The sequence below is a fragment of the Ranitomeya imitator genome, chromosome 5 (genome assembly GCF_032444005.1).
Source record: "Ranitomeya imitator isolate aRanImi1 chromosome 5, aRanImi1.pri, whole genome shotgun sequence".
Classification (NCBI taxonomy): Eukaryota; Metazoa; Chordata; class Amphibia; order Anura; family Dendrobatidae; genus Ranitomeya; species Ranitomeya imitator.
The window spans coordinates 47208006-47223570 of NC_091286.1; the positions used below are offsets into that span (position 1 = coordinate 47208006).

Genomic DNA, 15565 nt, shown 5'->3' on the forward strand with positions numbered 1-15565 from the left:
TGTTATATATTTATATTTCATAAAATACTTTATAGCTTTAGGCTGTAATTTAGGCATTAAATGTCTTAAGTCCCCCCCTACCCCTCCATACACGGTAGACTAAAGTCAACCAAATCCGGCGATGTCAGATGACAGTCTAATGTGTATGGGGGTCTCCAGACTCCCCCCTTATTGGGGCAGAAGGATCTGGCCGGTTTGGATTTCTTGGATCCTTATGTTCAGCGCTAAGATAAAACGTAGAGAGGGGAGTTTGGCATCAGCTATCTACTAAAAAACACAGGAGTGCTTGGCCAAGCAGAGCGTTCCTGTGTATGGTGGGGTTGGAGAAAACAGCTGTCTCATGTGAATGGGGGCGGCTTTTTTTCTCAATTATTTGCTTCGTACCTTGTAGTTACAGGTGTACTATATGATGAATTTTCTTTGTGCCCCCATGACAACATTACTTGCCATGTCCCCTGGAAGCATAGAGGACACCGGATCTAAAAGCAGCAAATCCAACCTGTTCTTTCATGTTTTTGCCCTTGATAGATTAGGACTGATCACTCAAAGGCTCAGTCTAACAAATGATCTCTGCTTGAAACACGAATAGAATAAATAGATATATTTAAACATTAAAGGGGTATTTAGACAGATGCATCTCCTCATCCACCTTCTATGTTCCGAACCAATAACCAATGATAGCAGGAAATCGCGACTGTGAACCCACAACAAGAAACAGACAGCTGTGCGGTACAGAGCTTTACACCCTAGAGAGAGAAACTGTATGGAACGGTCACATTTAGGCAGTTTCATTGGTAAAAAGTCTTTATTGCATCGATTTAGCAAATTCTGCATAATCAATGAATCCATCATTATTCATATCATCATCCCGGAGAACGTCATCTATCATGGCTATCAGTTCTGGCTCGGATATTGTCTGGGTGTTGTCATTATTTCCCTGAAAGGAAAAACAAAACAGTTTGGATTAGCTTACCTACAGTGGGTACAGTACAGACCAAAAGTTTGGACACACCTTCTCATTTAAAGATTTTTCTGTATTTTCATGACTATGAAAATTGTACATTCACACTGAAGGCATCAAAACTATAAATTAACCCATGTGGAATTATATACTTAACAAAAAAGTGTGAAACAATTGAAATTATGTCTTATATTCTAGGTGTGGGGTGGTGCTACTTCCACCAATGAAGGCCCATGAGACCTCACAATGAAAGCCACTTCTGGGCCAGACATAAACCCCTGTGTGTTTTGCGCAGTCACAGTAGAAGTCATGTGACTTAGAAGAGGACCTGAGCGATTCTGAAAACCAGGCAAGATGGCGATCAGTGCGCACTGTAATGCACTTACACTATATTATGTATACAATTAGAAGGGATTAAGGAATAAACAGTTTGCTGATCTGTTACCAAGTCAAAAGTAACCAGTTTCTCTTTTTTATTTCTGCTGCTCTCTTGAGTTTTCCAATATTTTAGGGTTTTTTTAATCCGCCATACCGATCGAGAGATAGAGAACTTTTTATTTAGTGCTACTTTTTAAGGTCTTTACTAAACAGGTGAAGCTCACATGGGAGTTCTGAAGAGCAGCCTAAAATCCTCAGACAATCCTGTGAGCCATGCCCCTTCGTAAACACCATACAAATTAACACTGAATACATTGCTCAGCATTGAAACTGCAGGACAAAGAAGGAAAAGTCACAGAATGATGGATCGATATGATAATGTTCCGCATACAATAAAAAAAAATGGAAACAACATTTCAAAACATCTATTTTTAGTCAGTATTGGAGTATAAGCGTCACATGAAGAAATCCCAGCACTTATACCCTTAGCTGCTATCAATGAGGTTATTAATGGTGGTCTGGGGAAGGTTCTGCCTTGCTGAATGCACTTGGAAAATCATCAAAATCTGCTGCTGGCAGCTCCCTGGCAATTACCAACCAATGACTTCATAGATGTGCGACGCTGCTGGCTATGGTGGGACGTTTAAGGTACCGTCACACTGAACGATATCGCTAGCGATCCGTGACGTTGCAGCGTCCTGGCTAGCGATATCGTTCAGTTTGACAGGCAGCAGCGATCAGGATCCTGCTGTGCCATCGTTGGTCGGCGCAGAAAGTCCAGAACTTTATTTTGTCTCTGGATCTCCCGCAGACATCGCTGAATCGGCGTGTGTGACGCCGATTCAGCGATGTCTTCACTGGTAACCAGGGTAAACATCGGGTTACTAAGCGCAGGGCCACGCTTAGTAACCCGATGTTTACCCTGGTTACCAGTGTAAATGTAAAAAAAACCAAACACTACATACTTACCTTCCGATGTCTGTCACCCGGCGCTGTTCTTCTCTGCACTGTGTAAGCGCAGCGGCCGGAAAGCACAGCGGCGCCGGAGAGGACAGACGCCAGAATGTAAGTATGTAGTTTGTTTTTTTTTACGTTTACGCTGGTAACCAGGGTAAACATCGGGTTACTAAGCGCGGCCCAGGGGACTTCGGCATCGTTGGTCGCTGGAGAGCGGTCTGTGTGACAGCTCTCCAGCGACCACACAGCGACGCTGCAGCGATCGGGATCGTTGTCTAGATCGCTGCAGCGCCGCTTAATGTGACGGTACCTTTAGCCCATGGAGGCTGATTACAATAGTCCTGTTGAAAAACGGCTCCTAGGACACTTTCACGTTCTCTTGTGAAGACCTTTATATGATGTTACCAAAATGGTTTCCAAGTCAAGCTACGGTTAACACTGTGTCCAAGTAAGAAAGGAACGATTCATCACGTTTGACACTTTTGTATGTGACCTCCAATTTCACTTACAGAGCAAAACTAATCAATCGTGGAACCAGTAGTACGGCCATTTCTCCAAAGTGTCCCGAGAGGAGTTTTATAACCCGATAGCGCCAGGTTGCATGTTTCTGAAGATATTGTGAGCAACCTGTGTGTCCTAAACCACACCATGGCTGCAGCATCTCCAGACTTGTCTCCCATCAAGCACATTTAGATCGTCATTGGGTCAGAAATTACACAGAAGATGGCAGCAGTGGATTTAATGATAACCTCACTGACAGCAGCCGAGTCGTGGAAATGCGGGAATTTCTACAACACCATCCACAAGCCGTCTCCTTCATACATCTGTGACTTGCTCACCCTTCTGTATAACATGGTGCCTTCACATTGGACTGTATTTTCATGGTGATAGGTTAACTTTAAGTCCATAAATACTGCACCGCCCACGGTTTTAGTAAACTAAACTTAAAATCACCTAATAGGGTCTATATCGCTTGGAGAAAATAAGCAAGGGGTTTCCTCATGAAATACTTTTCTCATCTATCCATAGGTAATACATGTCTGATCACTGGGGGTCCCATCACCAATACACACACAATTACCAGAAAGGCCTAGTAAACCAAGAAAAACCAAAAACATGTCATAAATAGACACAATGCTACTGAAGACCCTCCACAAAGCCAAAACAATGCTGCCTGATGTCCTTATCCTCTTATTTTTGGTGCTAGGCTCAGTGGAGGTTTGCAGAGACTTGGGATGGTGTTCCCATTAGCAAGGTACCAGAACATCACATGGGCGCAAATGATCCAGACAGGAGAACTGCATTATGTCCAGAGACGTAAAGTTATAACGTCTTTTCATAAAAGTTAGTCTCACAGAACAACGCGTTTCAAGACACAATGGGCTCCTTTATCACGCGCAGGTTAGACATATACATCTCTTGAGCTTGACAGGAGACCATAGCCCTTCAAAATGCGTTGCACTTGTGAAGCAAAACTTTATTCAAAGAGTTATATGTCACTGTGAACACTCCACAATAAGATGTTCTGGTGCCTTGGCAATGGGAACGCTGTTCCAAGTTCATGAATGGGTCCTCAAGATGTCCGGATTGAAAGAATTGGCATAGTCTTGCATGCTTGCTGCATTCCATTAAGCAGTTTTCTCCAAAATTTTAGAATAAAACTGTAAAATATCGGCAAATTTTTTGAGCAACTCATAGTTGTGCAAAAATGTTGACCCTTTTGGAGTTTTTTTTTTATGTCAGTCCTGGCCAGCTCCAACAAAAGTGGACATAGCTTTGCTCCAAAGGACCATGGCTGGGCACAGCCAGCAAATTCATCAATGGTAGTGCATTGGCCAAACACCGCCCAGAGAGGATGTCACCATGGACAACACGACCAACGTACTAAGGGAACATTTTCATCCATATGGACGACAGATTAGGGTTCCACAAGGGGGTCTCCAGCTAATCTGATGTGAAGATGTGGACAACCTGTACATATTACTGGTTTAGTAAGTGACACTAATTGGGGCTCCATGTCTGTCATATAGTAGTAGCACCAGGTGAGGAGGTACTGGACACAAAACCATATTCTGCTCATTTATGCTTTGATCACAGACCTCCCTGTGGACGTGAGAAATTGCAGTCGCCAGCTCGAGGCCGTCTAATAGATTGTTGCCGTCATAGTCATGCATCTTGAAGTAGTGAAGCTGCAGCTCCTGAGGGGACATTTCTGCCTCTGGCTTCTGCACAACTCCTTCTAAGTGTTCCATTATGTGGCTACAGAAAAAAGGGAATAACCAAATATTAATGGTGAAATCGAAATACATAGAACCCGAATGACCCACTTGCAATTCTACAGCAGCTCCAAGCCTGCTTTGTCAATCGATCGATATCTGCACCTACATCCATGAGACAAGTCCCAGAGATTTACACATCGCCTTACCATCAGTCCTCGTCCGTGTATTATTACTGAGGGTCCCGTCACGCCTGTGCACCACTGCTCTTTTCAATTTTCTTGGGAAAGACAAGAGATAGCTGTGGTTGCCCTTGGCCATCTCTGCTCGGCCTAGATTGGAGTGGTAGTGCGCAATCATGGCCAACACTACGCTCACATGGGGATCAGCATTGGGACCCTTAGCGATTATACATTTATCATCTAAGGTGATAAATATTTACCAGTAGCAAACCCCTTTAAAGCTATACGTTACTTACTCTTTATCATGTACCACATTTTTGTCAAAACGACCGCCAGCGTGCGCCTCCTCTTCCACTTTTGGATGTGCATGGTCTTCTGCTGCGGAGGACAATATTAATACTGCAAATACCAGAGAACAGAAAAGATGGGATGCGTGGGTCTTGTGGTACGCCATTGTATTCCTAGAGGACAAAATTAGAATAAAGAAAGAGGACATAGTCTCCTGACCAAAGACACTGAAGCGGCAGTAATCCCTATGGCCTATGGATGTCATCAAGAATGCTACGATTCACCATCGGCAAGAAGGTCTCAAAAATCCATGTTCTGTCTTATTTTTACCATTATTCCTCATTATTTCCCCTATTTTTTTGAAGACTCTTACTCAAACATTTCTCAGATTCGTCATTCAGGTATCGTACAGGAGGAACGTTGGGGGAATTTGCTCGCATTCTTTGAGTTGGACAGTGGCCAATTTCTAGCGCCAATACTTTGTCATGTTCACTCTGTTCTAAAGTGTGACCTGTTTGCTAAAGGATTCTGTGCGCTGCATGTAATTGCTTAGCAAAGAAGTAAAATTGCACTAGAGAATAGGGATTATCTTATTCTGCTCAGAACGGTTTGTGGGAGAATCAATTGGGCAGATCTAACCGCTGGTGGTGATGTGTTGGTGCATAGGAAAACCTGTGCTCTCTCCATGGGGAATGTGTGCAGTAGAATTACCATTCACAAAGTATAGAGGTGAGAGTTTTCCTACAAAAAAAAAAAAAAGCCTGGCCACCCACTGTGCAGAGATCTACCGCATGGTTATATTCACTTGCATGGGGCCCTGCACAGTCAGATAGTCAAGGCGCCACTGTGCAGGAGAAGAAAACAGCAAAAGGAACGCCGTGCTACACCAGCGAAGTGACCCCTTTATTCTCAGGACTGCTGCGGAGCCAAGAGTACAGAATCATGATGAATATGGCATATCCTAGATCTGGTGGCGCTCACCTGTCCATGCATTATGTGATCGGTCATTTATGTGGATTGCCTTTGTGCAATACAAGATTTCAACCACTGTAGAGCATACATATAGGATCAAAACAAGATGAGCATAGGCCCCGCATTGAGTAAATGGTAATTGTACTGTACATTGACACTATTTTAACCAAAAGAGTATAAAAGCCATCCCACCGCGACAAGGTATACTCAATCAGGATGGACCCCGACTCTTGTAGTTCACCTCGCAACATGCCAGCTGGCCTCAATATTGATGGGCCAGAGCAGGACCCAGACCTCAATTTTTTGACACCGGCCCATGCAAAGCCATAAGATAAAAGATGCACAGCCCAAAAAGGGGGGAGCCATGCTTTAGTTTTTTGCAAATTGTACATACAGGGGTGTGACTCCCCCTTTTCGGGCTTGGCATTGTGTCTATATAACTTTCCATGGACAGGTGCAAAACAGTCAGGTCTGGGTCCTGCTCGGCCCCCATCTATTTTGAGGTTTGCTGACTGACCTGATTGGGTACACCTTGTTGATGCTTGGGCACACCTTGTTGGTGATTGGGCACACCTTGTTGGTGATTGGGCACACCTTGTTGGTGATTGGGCACACCTTGTTGGTGCCTGGGCACACCTTGTTGGTGCTTGGGCACACCTTGTTGGTGCTTGGGCACACCTTGTTGGTGCTTGGGCCCACCTTGTTGGTGCTTGGGCCCACCTTGTTGGTGATTGGGTACACCTTGTTGGTGATTGGGCACACCTTGTTGGTGATTGGGCACACCTTGTTGGTGATTGGGCACGCCTTGTTGGTGATTGGGCACACCTTGTTGGTGATCGGGCACGCCTTGTTGGTGATCGTGCACGCCTTGTTCGTGATCGGGCACCCCTTGTTCGTGATTGGGCACACCTTGTTCGTGATTGGGCACACCTTGTTGGTGATTGGGCACACCTTGTTGGTGATTAGGCACACCTTGTTCGTGATTGGGCACACCTTGTTCGTGATTGGGCACACCTTGTTCGTGATTGGGCACACCTTGTTCGTGATTGGGCACACCTTGTTCGTGATTGGGCACACCTTGTTGCGGTGGGATGACTTTTACGCTCTTTTGATCAAAATATTGTCAACTACCTACTTTATGTTATTTACATGTACTGTTACTATTTATTTACTGTGATGTCCGTTTATTTTGATCACTGCTATCACAAGCTTAGGAAATCACTATTTTATTTTGTTTGTTTTTTATGTAATAATAATCTATCTTTATTTTATTTTATATAGCGCTAACATATTCCGCAGCGCTTTACAGTTTGCACACATTATCATCAAATAAAAAATGGAGGGTAAAATAGGCACACAAAGCAGAAACGGAAGAAAAAAAGGACGTGTGAGAAGGCCTATAGTAATAAATTATTTCTATAACGCCAACATATTCTGCAGCACTTTGCAATTCAAAGGGGACGTATAAACATTATCAAACATTAGAGTAACGGCGCATTCCACTGGCCGATAATCTTTCAGATTCTCACAATAATGACCCATCGGTCACAATAATTGTGTAATGTGAGTGAGTCAAGCGACTTAAAGCCCCACTCCAGCATTTAGTTTTTAAAGCACAGATGAAACAAAGGTGCAAGTGACTGGGTGCGGCAGACAGCGTGCTCCTACACAGAGGACCACTGCAAAGAATCATATAATATGCAGTACATGTTTGCTTTTTTAGATCTCTATGGTGGACAGATGCCTAAGCATCCATCCAAACTGTGGCCACTGTCAGGTGTACACCTCATGGACGTATGCGACTGACAGTGATAGTATCTTGATGCATAGCTCATCCCCCGCTCAGTATGAGGTCCCACAGACCATCCCCCACTCAGTATGAGGTCCCACAGGCCATCCCCCACTCAGTATGAGGTCCCACAGTCCATCCCCCACTCAGTATGAGGACCCACAGTCCATCCCCCACTCAGTATGAGGTCCTACAGTCCATCCCCCACTCAGTATGAGGTCCTACAGTCCATCCCCCACTCAGTATGAGGTCCTACAGTCCATCCACCACTCAGTATGAGGTCCTACAGGCCATCCTCCACTCAGTATGAGGTCCTACAGTCCATCCCCCACTCAGTATGAGGTCCTACAGTCCATCCCCCACTCAGTATGAGGTCCTATAGACCATCCCCCACTCAGTATGAGGTCCTACAGTCCATCCCCCACTCAGTATGAGGTCCTACAGTCCATCCCCCACTCAGTATGAGGTCCTACAGTCCATCCCCCACTCAGTATGAGGTCCTACAGTCCATCCCCCACTCAGTATGAGGACCCACAGTCCATCCCCCACTCAGTATGAGGTCCTACAGTCCATCCCCCACTCAGTATGAGGTCCTACAGACCATCCCTCACTCAGTATGAGGTCCTACAGTCCATCCCCCACTCAGTATGAGGTCCTACAGTCCATCCCCCGCTCAGTATGAGGTCCTACAGTCCATCCCCCGCTGAGTATGAGGTCCTACAGTCCATCCCCCGCTCAGTATGAGGTCCTATAGACCATCCCCCGCTCAGTATGAGGTCCTACAGTCCATCCCCCGCTCAGTATGAGGTCCTACAGACCATCCCTCGCTCAGTATGAGGTCCTACAGTCCATCCCCCACTCAGTATGAGGTCCTACAGTCCATCCCCCACTCAGTATGAGGTCCTACAGTCCATCCCCCACTCAGTATGAGGTCCTACAGTCCATCCCCCACTCAGTATGAGGTCCTACAGTCCATCCCCCACTCAGTATGAGGTCCTACAGTCCATCCCCCACTCAGTATGAGGTCCTACAGTCCATCCCCCACTCAGTATGAGGTCCTACAGTCCATCCCCCACTCAGTATGAGGTACTACAGTCCATCCCCCACTCAGTATGAAGTCCTACAGTCCATAACCCACTCAGTATGAGGTCCTACAGCCCATCCCCCGCTCAGTATGAGGTCCTACAGACCATCCCCCACTCAGTATGAGGTCCTACAGTCCATCCCCCGCTCAGTAGGAGGTCCTACAGACCATCCCCCACTCAGTATGAGGTCCTATAGACCATCCCCCACTCAGTATGAGGTACTACAGTCCATCCCCCACTCAGTATGAAGTCCTACAGACCATCCCCCACTCAGTATGAAGTCCTACAGACCATCCCCCACTCAGTATGAAGTCCTACAGACCATCCCCCACGCAGTGTGATGTCCCCAAAGTACCCACCTCACCATTGGTAAAACAAGAAAAGATACCCACATTGTCCCATTTCCACGATGAGCGGAGATATCAGTTCTGTGTGACATCAGGTACTACAGCATGTTGTGGCCTCAGATGGCACAGGTGAATGGCGGAGCAGGGAGCTGCCGTCACAGGTGAATGGCGGAGCAGGGAGCTGACAGCACAGGTGAAGGGAGGAGCAGGGAGCTGACAGCACAGGTGAAGGGAGGAGCAGGGAGCTGACGGCACAGGTGAAGGGAGGAGCAGGGAGCTGACGGCACAGGTGAATGGCGGACCTGATGGCACAGGTGAAGGGCGGAGCAGGGAGCTGACGGCACAAGTGAAGGGCGGAGCAGGGAGCTGACGGCACAGGTGAAGGGCGGAGCAGGGAGCTGACGGCACAGGTGAAGGGCGGAGCAGGGGGCTGACGGCACAGGTGAATGGTGGAGCAGGGAGCTGACGGCACAGGTGAAGGGCGGAGCAGGGAGCTGACGGCACAGGTGAAGGGCGGAGCAGGGAGCTGACGGCACAGGTGAAGGGCGGAGCAGGGAGCTGACGGCACAGGTGAAGGGCGGAGCAGGGAGCTGACGGCACAGGTGAAGGGCGGAGCAGGGAGCTGACGGCACAGGTGAAGGGCGGAGCAGGGGGCTGACGGCACAGGTGAAGGGCGGAGCAGGGAGCTGACGGCACAGGTGAAGGGCGGAGCAGGGAGCTGACGGCACAGGTGAAGGGCGGAGCAGGGAGCTGACGGCACAGGTGAAGGGCGGAGCAGGGGGCTGACGGCACAGGTGAAGGGCGGAGCAGGGAGCTGACGGCACAGGTGAAGGGCGGAGCAGGGAGCTGACGGCACAGGTGAAGGGCGGAGCAGGGAGCTGACGGCACAGGTGAAGGGCGGAGCAGGGGGCTGACGGCACAGGTGAAGGGCGGAGCAGGGAGCTGACGGCACAGGTGAAGGGCGGAGCAGGGAGCTGACGGCACAGGTGAAGGGCGGAGCAGGGAGCTGACGGCACAGGTGAAGGGCGGACCTGATGGCACAGGTGAAGGGCGGAGCAGGGAGCTGACGGCACAGGTGAAGGGCGGAGCAGGGAGCTGACGGCACAGGTGAAGGGCGGAGCAGGGAGCTGACGGCACAGGTGAAGGGCGGAGCAGGGAGCTGACGGCACAGGTGAAGGGAGGAGCAGGGAGCTGACGGCACAGGTGAATGGCGGACCTGATGGCACAGGTGAAGGGCGGAGCAGGGAGCTGACGGCACAGGTGAAGGGCGGAGCAGGGAGCTGACGGCACAGGTGAAGGGCGGAGCAGGGAGCTGACGGCACAGGTGAAGGGCGGAGCAGGGGGCTGACGGCACAGGTGAATGGTGGAGCAGGGAGCTGACGGCACAGGTGAAGGGCGGAGCAGGGAGCTGACGGCACAGGTGAAGGGCGGAGCAGGGAGCTGACGGCACAGGTGAAGGGCGGAGCAGGGAGCTGACGGCACAGGTGAAGGGCGGAGCAGGGAGCTGACGGCACAGGTGAAGGGCGGAGCAGGGAGCTGACGGCACAGGTGAAGGGCGGAGCAGGGGGCTGACGGCACAGGTGAAGGGCGGAGCAGGGAGCTGACGGCACAGGTGAAGGGCGGAGCAGGGAGCTGACGGCACAGGTGAAGGGCGGAGCAGGGAGCTGACGGCACAGGTGAAGGGCGGAGCAGGGGGCTGACGGCACAGGTGAAGGGCGGAGCAGGGAGCTGACGGCACAGGTGAAGGGCGGAGCAGGGAGCTGACGGCACAGGTGAAGGGCGGAGCAGGGAGCTGACGGCACAGGTGAAGGGCGGAGCAGGGGGCTGACGGCACAGGTGAAGGGCGGAGCAGGGAGCTGACGGCACAGGTGAAGGGCGGAGCAGGGAGCTGACGGCACAGGTGAAGGGCGGAGCAGGGAGCTGACGGCACAGGTGAAGGGCGGAGCTGACGGCACAGGTGAAGGGCGGAGCAGGGAGCTGACGGCACAGGTGAATGGTGGAGCTGACGGCACAGGTGAATGGTGGAGCTGACGGCACAGGTGAAGGGCGGAGCAGGGAGCTGACGGCACAGGTGAAGGGCGGAGCAGGGAGCTGACGGCACAGGTGAAGGGCGGAGCAGGGAGCTGACGGCACAGGTGAAGGGCGGAGCAGGGAGCTGACGGCACAGGTGAATGGTGGAGCTGACGGCACAGGTGAATGGTGGAGCTGACGGCACAGGTGAAGGGTGGAGCTGACGGCTTTCTGCTCCGCTATTATAACTGTGTCGTTGAAAGTGGGACAGCTCCCTGAATTGTGGATGGTGGGAGTCATTGTTATGGGACCTCCCCGCTGGTACATTTCTGCAGCCGCTGATTAGATGTGGTAAGTTCTCAGCACCCCCCGGACACGCAGCGGTTCTCCCACCGTTACGTGGCCGGACATTAGCATTTCTACCCCACGCGGTCTTACTATATATGATATGACAGTTCCCAGCAATGAAGCCCTGACAGATATATAAAGAAGAATGCGCCATGTTCCACGTGGTGCCTGGGGTCATTTATCTTAGAGGCGCCGCTTCCTGGGAGGATATGGCGCCTTACAGCACATTATACAGTTCCCACGGTAACACCTGTCTATAGGGGCTGGCTGTGCAGCCATACTGCCTCCACGGCATGTGCCATTACATGATCAGCTAGGGAGGTATTTTTTATGATGATGTGAATAAAAACACTATGGTACACACCTCCATAATGGTACATTCCTCTATAATGGTACACACCTACATAATGGTACATTCCTCTGACTATATATCTGTGTGCACCGATCAAGTTTTGAGCTGAACCTCAGCAGCCAATGAGCGGCCGCCACTTATAGTTGCTAGGTAAAGTACACACACAAGTGATGCCCCCACACTGCTATGTGCGGTGAGTGTATACATGCACGTAGTGACGCACCTACCGGACACAGCACAGCTCGGTGCAGCGCTCAGCCTGATATAGGACCGATCTCCTCTCACCCCTCGGTACCGCTGACTACAGCCTCAGCCAGGAACTCTCCAGGCAGTACTACCCGCGCGCCGAGTACACACACGGACTGTACAGCGGACGCTATTGATTAATCGGCGCTCCGCTGCTCTGGCCTGGCCTGGGATCTTTAGAGCATGCGCAGAAGCAGATAGTGTTACTCATCTTGATCAGTGTTAGTGGGTGGGAGACGTGTTACTATCTCAGTAGGGGGAGGATGACACCTGAGCGGAGGGTGGAGCCTGATATCGCGATAATGAAAGGCTGCCTATTATAGTAGGGGGCAGCGAGGGTAATCATCATGGCCTCGTGTGGGGGACGTAAACTTGTAGCCCCTAGCAACCAAAAAGTAGCAAAATATGGCAATTAAAGGGGAAGTCGAATTTGGACACCTCTTAGCTAATGATGATGAGTGGCTGGGAAATGCTAAAGTTCGCTAAGAACTTTATAGAGCACCGCTATAACATTGAACTAAAGGTACCGTCACATTTAGCAACGCTGCAGCGATGTAGACAACCGATCGCTGCAGCGTCGCTGTGTGGTCGCTGGAGAGCTGTCACACAGACAGCTCTCCAGCGACCAACGATGCCGAAGTCCCCGGGTAACCAGGGTAAACATCAGGTTACTAAGCTAAAAAAAAAAATAACACTACATACTTACATTCCGGTGTCTGTCGCGTCCCCCGGCGTTCTGCTTCCCTGCACTGTGTAAGTGCCGGCCGTAAAGCAAAGCGGTGACGTCACCGCTGTGCTCTGCTTTACGGCCGGCCGGCGCTGACACAGGATGCAGGAGGAGTGCAGGGAAGCAGAACGCCGGGGAACGCGACAGACACCGGAAGGTAAGTATGTAGTGTTTTTTGTTTTTTTTTACATTTACACTAGTAACCAGGGTAAACATCGGGTTACTAAGCGCGGCCCTGCGCTTAGTAACCCGATGTTTACCCTGGTTACCAGTGAAGACATCGCTGAATCGCCGTCACACATGCCGATTCAGCGATGTCTGCGCGAGTCCAGCGACGAAATAAAGTTCTGGCCTTTCTGCTCCGACCAACGATGTCACAGCAGGATCCTGATCGCTGCTGCCTGTCAAACACAACGATATCGCTATCCAGGACGCTGCAACGTCACAGATCGCTAGCGTTTTCGTTGTTAAGTTGTTCAGTGTGAAGGTACCTTAAGAATGAGCGAACCCGAACTTTAATGTTCGAGGTTCATACCGGACATAATGCCTGGTACTGAGCTCCAAGCACTGACTTTTTACTGGAAGTCCGATTTACTGTTTGGGTTCGATGCCAAATAAAGTTTGTTGAAAGGCTTCAGTGCAGCCAATCAAGCTTTTAGGCTGTGGGCGCTTCCAGAGCCATCACAGCCATGTAAAGTATTGGCATGGTTGTGGTTAGCCGGCGCACCACGAGAACCGGCCTGTATAAATGCCGGATCATGGGTGTCCCGTCAACATTCTGCTCTGATTAGTGTAGGGTCAGTAAATAGTATAATGCACTTGTATCGGTGCAAAATAGGTACAGACAAATTTGACTAAAAAATCTACCATAGGTATAGACAAATATGACACATAGGTTTTTAGTATTTTCCACTTGTAACACCCCAGGTAACCGGTTGTTACAGTGATGTTGCCTTCCCTTTGGGGAGGGTGATGTCACGCTTGGAGGCAAGGAGAATTCTTTTAACCAGGTAAGGCACCCACACACAACACATTCCAAATCCAGGCCAGGAGGGGGAACTCAGGAATCGGATTCAGGGGAGCTTCCCTTAGATATATGTATCCTGGCCTGGAGGAGTTAGGTCAGTCTGGAGTGGACAGTGAGAGAGAAGGAAGTCTGGAACTGAATGCAGACAAGCGAGGGCGAGCAGCCATGAGGGAGCTGCAGCCTCTGGAAAGAGAGTGCGAACCCGAGGGGTTGAATGTGGTGGAGCTACAGAGGAAAGGAGCAGATGGAAAATAAAGGGCTCAGAGGGGAAATGCGACCGGGCACCCTCAGAACCAGAGCGCAGCAACAAGGAGCCTGAGGTCGTGTCGCTCTCCAGGATGCACGACAGAATTGGAGGGCTAAGAACTGTATGTGATTTGCCCACACCACACCTGAGACGCAGCAGCACCTGAAGAGCATGGGGCATGATAGAGTCCCTATAAAACGGCTCAACCTTCTCGTCATGTTCCAGGACAGGGGAAAAGAGGACTTTGCCAGTAAGCTTTAGGCAGCAGGGACGTCATACAACAGCGCAAAGAGGAAAGGCTCACGGACTTCAACTGGGAAAGGGATTCTCCCATTGCCTCCGAGCCGGCCGGACCACAGGACACCTGTGCCTAGTACTCTGGACTGAGATTCACTACTACCATCAGTAAACCAGGTAAAGATAATAAGGTCCTCCACTTATTTGCTGGCATACACCATCCTTGCCCATACAAATTGGGAGCCCTGGGGACCCCGCTTCACCTATGGGAGGCATCACCATCCAGCCGCCAAACCATCACCTGAGGGGACCCCTTTAAGTGGCGTCGGTCCCTACTGACCGAGAACCACAGGTGGCATCACGAACAATAGACTTTATTTAAAATTCCCCTTAAAAGACCTTGCCCCTTTTAATTGGGCGCCCAGGGATACGGACCAGGTCGCAGCCACCGTGACATCCCCTTTAAGAGCGACCGGACCCGGTTCCGAGTACCCCACTGCCCTGGCGGGTGTTTCACACTCCCCGTAGTCCTCCATATAGTATAATACTCCTCATAGTCCTCCATATAATATAATGCACCCCATAGTCCTCCATATAGTATAATGCACCCCATAGTCCTCCATATAGTAAAATGAACTCCTCATTATACTCCATATAGTATAATGCACTCCCCATAATAATCCATATAGTAAAATGCACTCCCCATAGTCCTCTTTATAGTATAGTGCACTCCCCATAGTCCTCCATATAGTGTAATGTACTCCCTTTAGTCCTCCATACATTATAATCCACTCCCCATAGACTTCCATATAGTGTAATGCACCCCATTGCCCTTCATATAGTATAATGCCCTCCCCATAGTCCTCCATATTGTATAAAGCACCCCATAGTTCTCCATATAGTATAAAGCACCCCATAGTTCTCCATATAGTATAAAGCACCCCATAGTTCTCCATATAGTATAAAGCACCCCATAGTTCTCCATATAGTATAAAGCACCCCATAGTTCTCCATATAGTATAAAGCACCCCATAGTTCTCCATATAGTATAATACACTACCCATAGTCCTCCATATAGTGTAATGCACTCCCCATAGTCATCCATATAGTGTCATGCACTCCCCTTAGTCCTCCATATAGTATAATGCATTCCCCATAGTCCTCCATATATTATAATCCACTCCCCATAGTCTTCC

The 15565-nt window shown here is 49.6% G+C and overlaps 1 protein-coding gene across 2 annotated transcripts; it reads right to left on the reverse strand.

The window, feature by feature from the left end:
- Positions 1-786: 786 nt before the first annotated feature.
- Positions 787-12290, reverse strand: MCFD2 (multiple coagulation factor deficiency 2, ER cargo receptor complex subunit). 2 transcript variants are annotated; one of them, XM_069768637.1, is made up of 4 exons: positions 12113-12290; positions 4991-5155; positions 4396-4555; positions 787-937 (listed from the first exon to the last, which is right to left on the reverse strand). In XM_069768637.1, exons 2-4 carry the CDS (start codon positions 5146-5148, stop codon positions 806-808), a joined length of 450 nt encoding a protein of 149 aa, XP_069624738.1. In that variant the 5' UTR covers positions 5149-5155; positions 12113-12290; the 3' UTR covers positions 787-805. The 2 variants fall into 2 exon arrangements, with proteins under 2 accessions (XP_069624738.1, XP_069624739.1); XM_069768638.1 differs by having other exon boundaries at positions 12109-12245.
- Between the last annotated feature and the right edge of the window lie 3275 nt (positions 12291-15565).

Excerpts from the sequence above, each read along its gene's own strand:
- MCFD2 (XM_069768637.1), bottom strand. The coding sequence starts at position 5,148 with ATGGCGTACCACAAGACCCACGCATCCCATCTTTTCTGTTCTCTGGTA. Across the intron at positions 4,556-4,990 it reads AATGTGGTACATGATAAAGA|CCACATAATGGAACACTTAG; the intron begins GTAAGTAACGTA and ends TTTTTTCTGTAG. Across the intron at positions 938-4,395 it reads TTTCTCACGTCCACAGGGAG|GGAAATAATGACAACACCCA; the intron begins GTCTGTGATCAA and ends TTTTCCTTTCAG.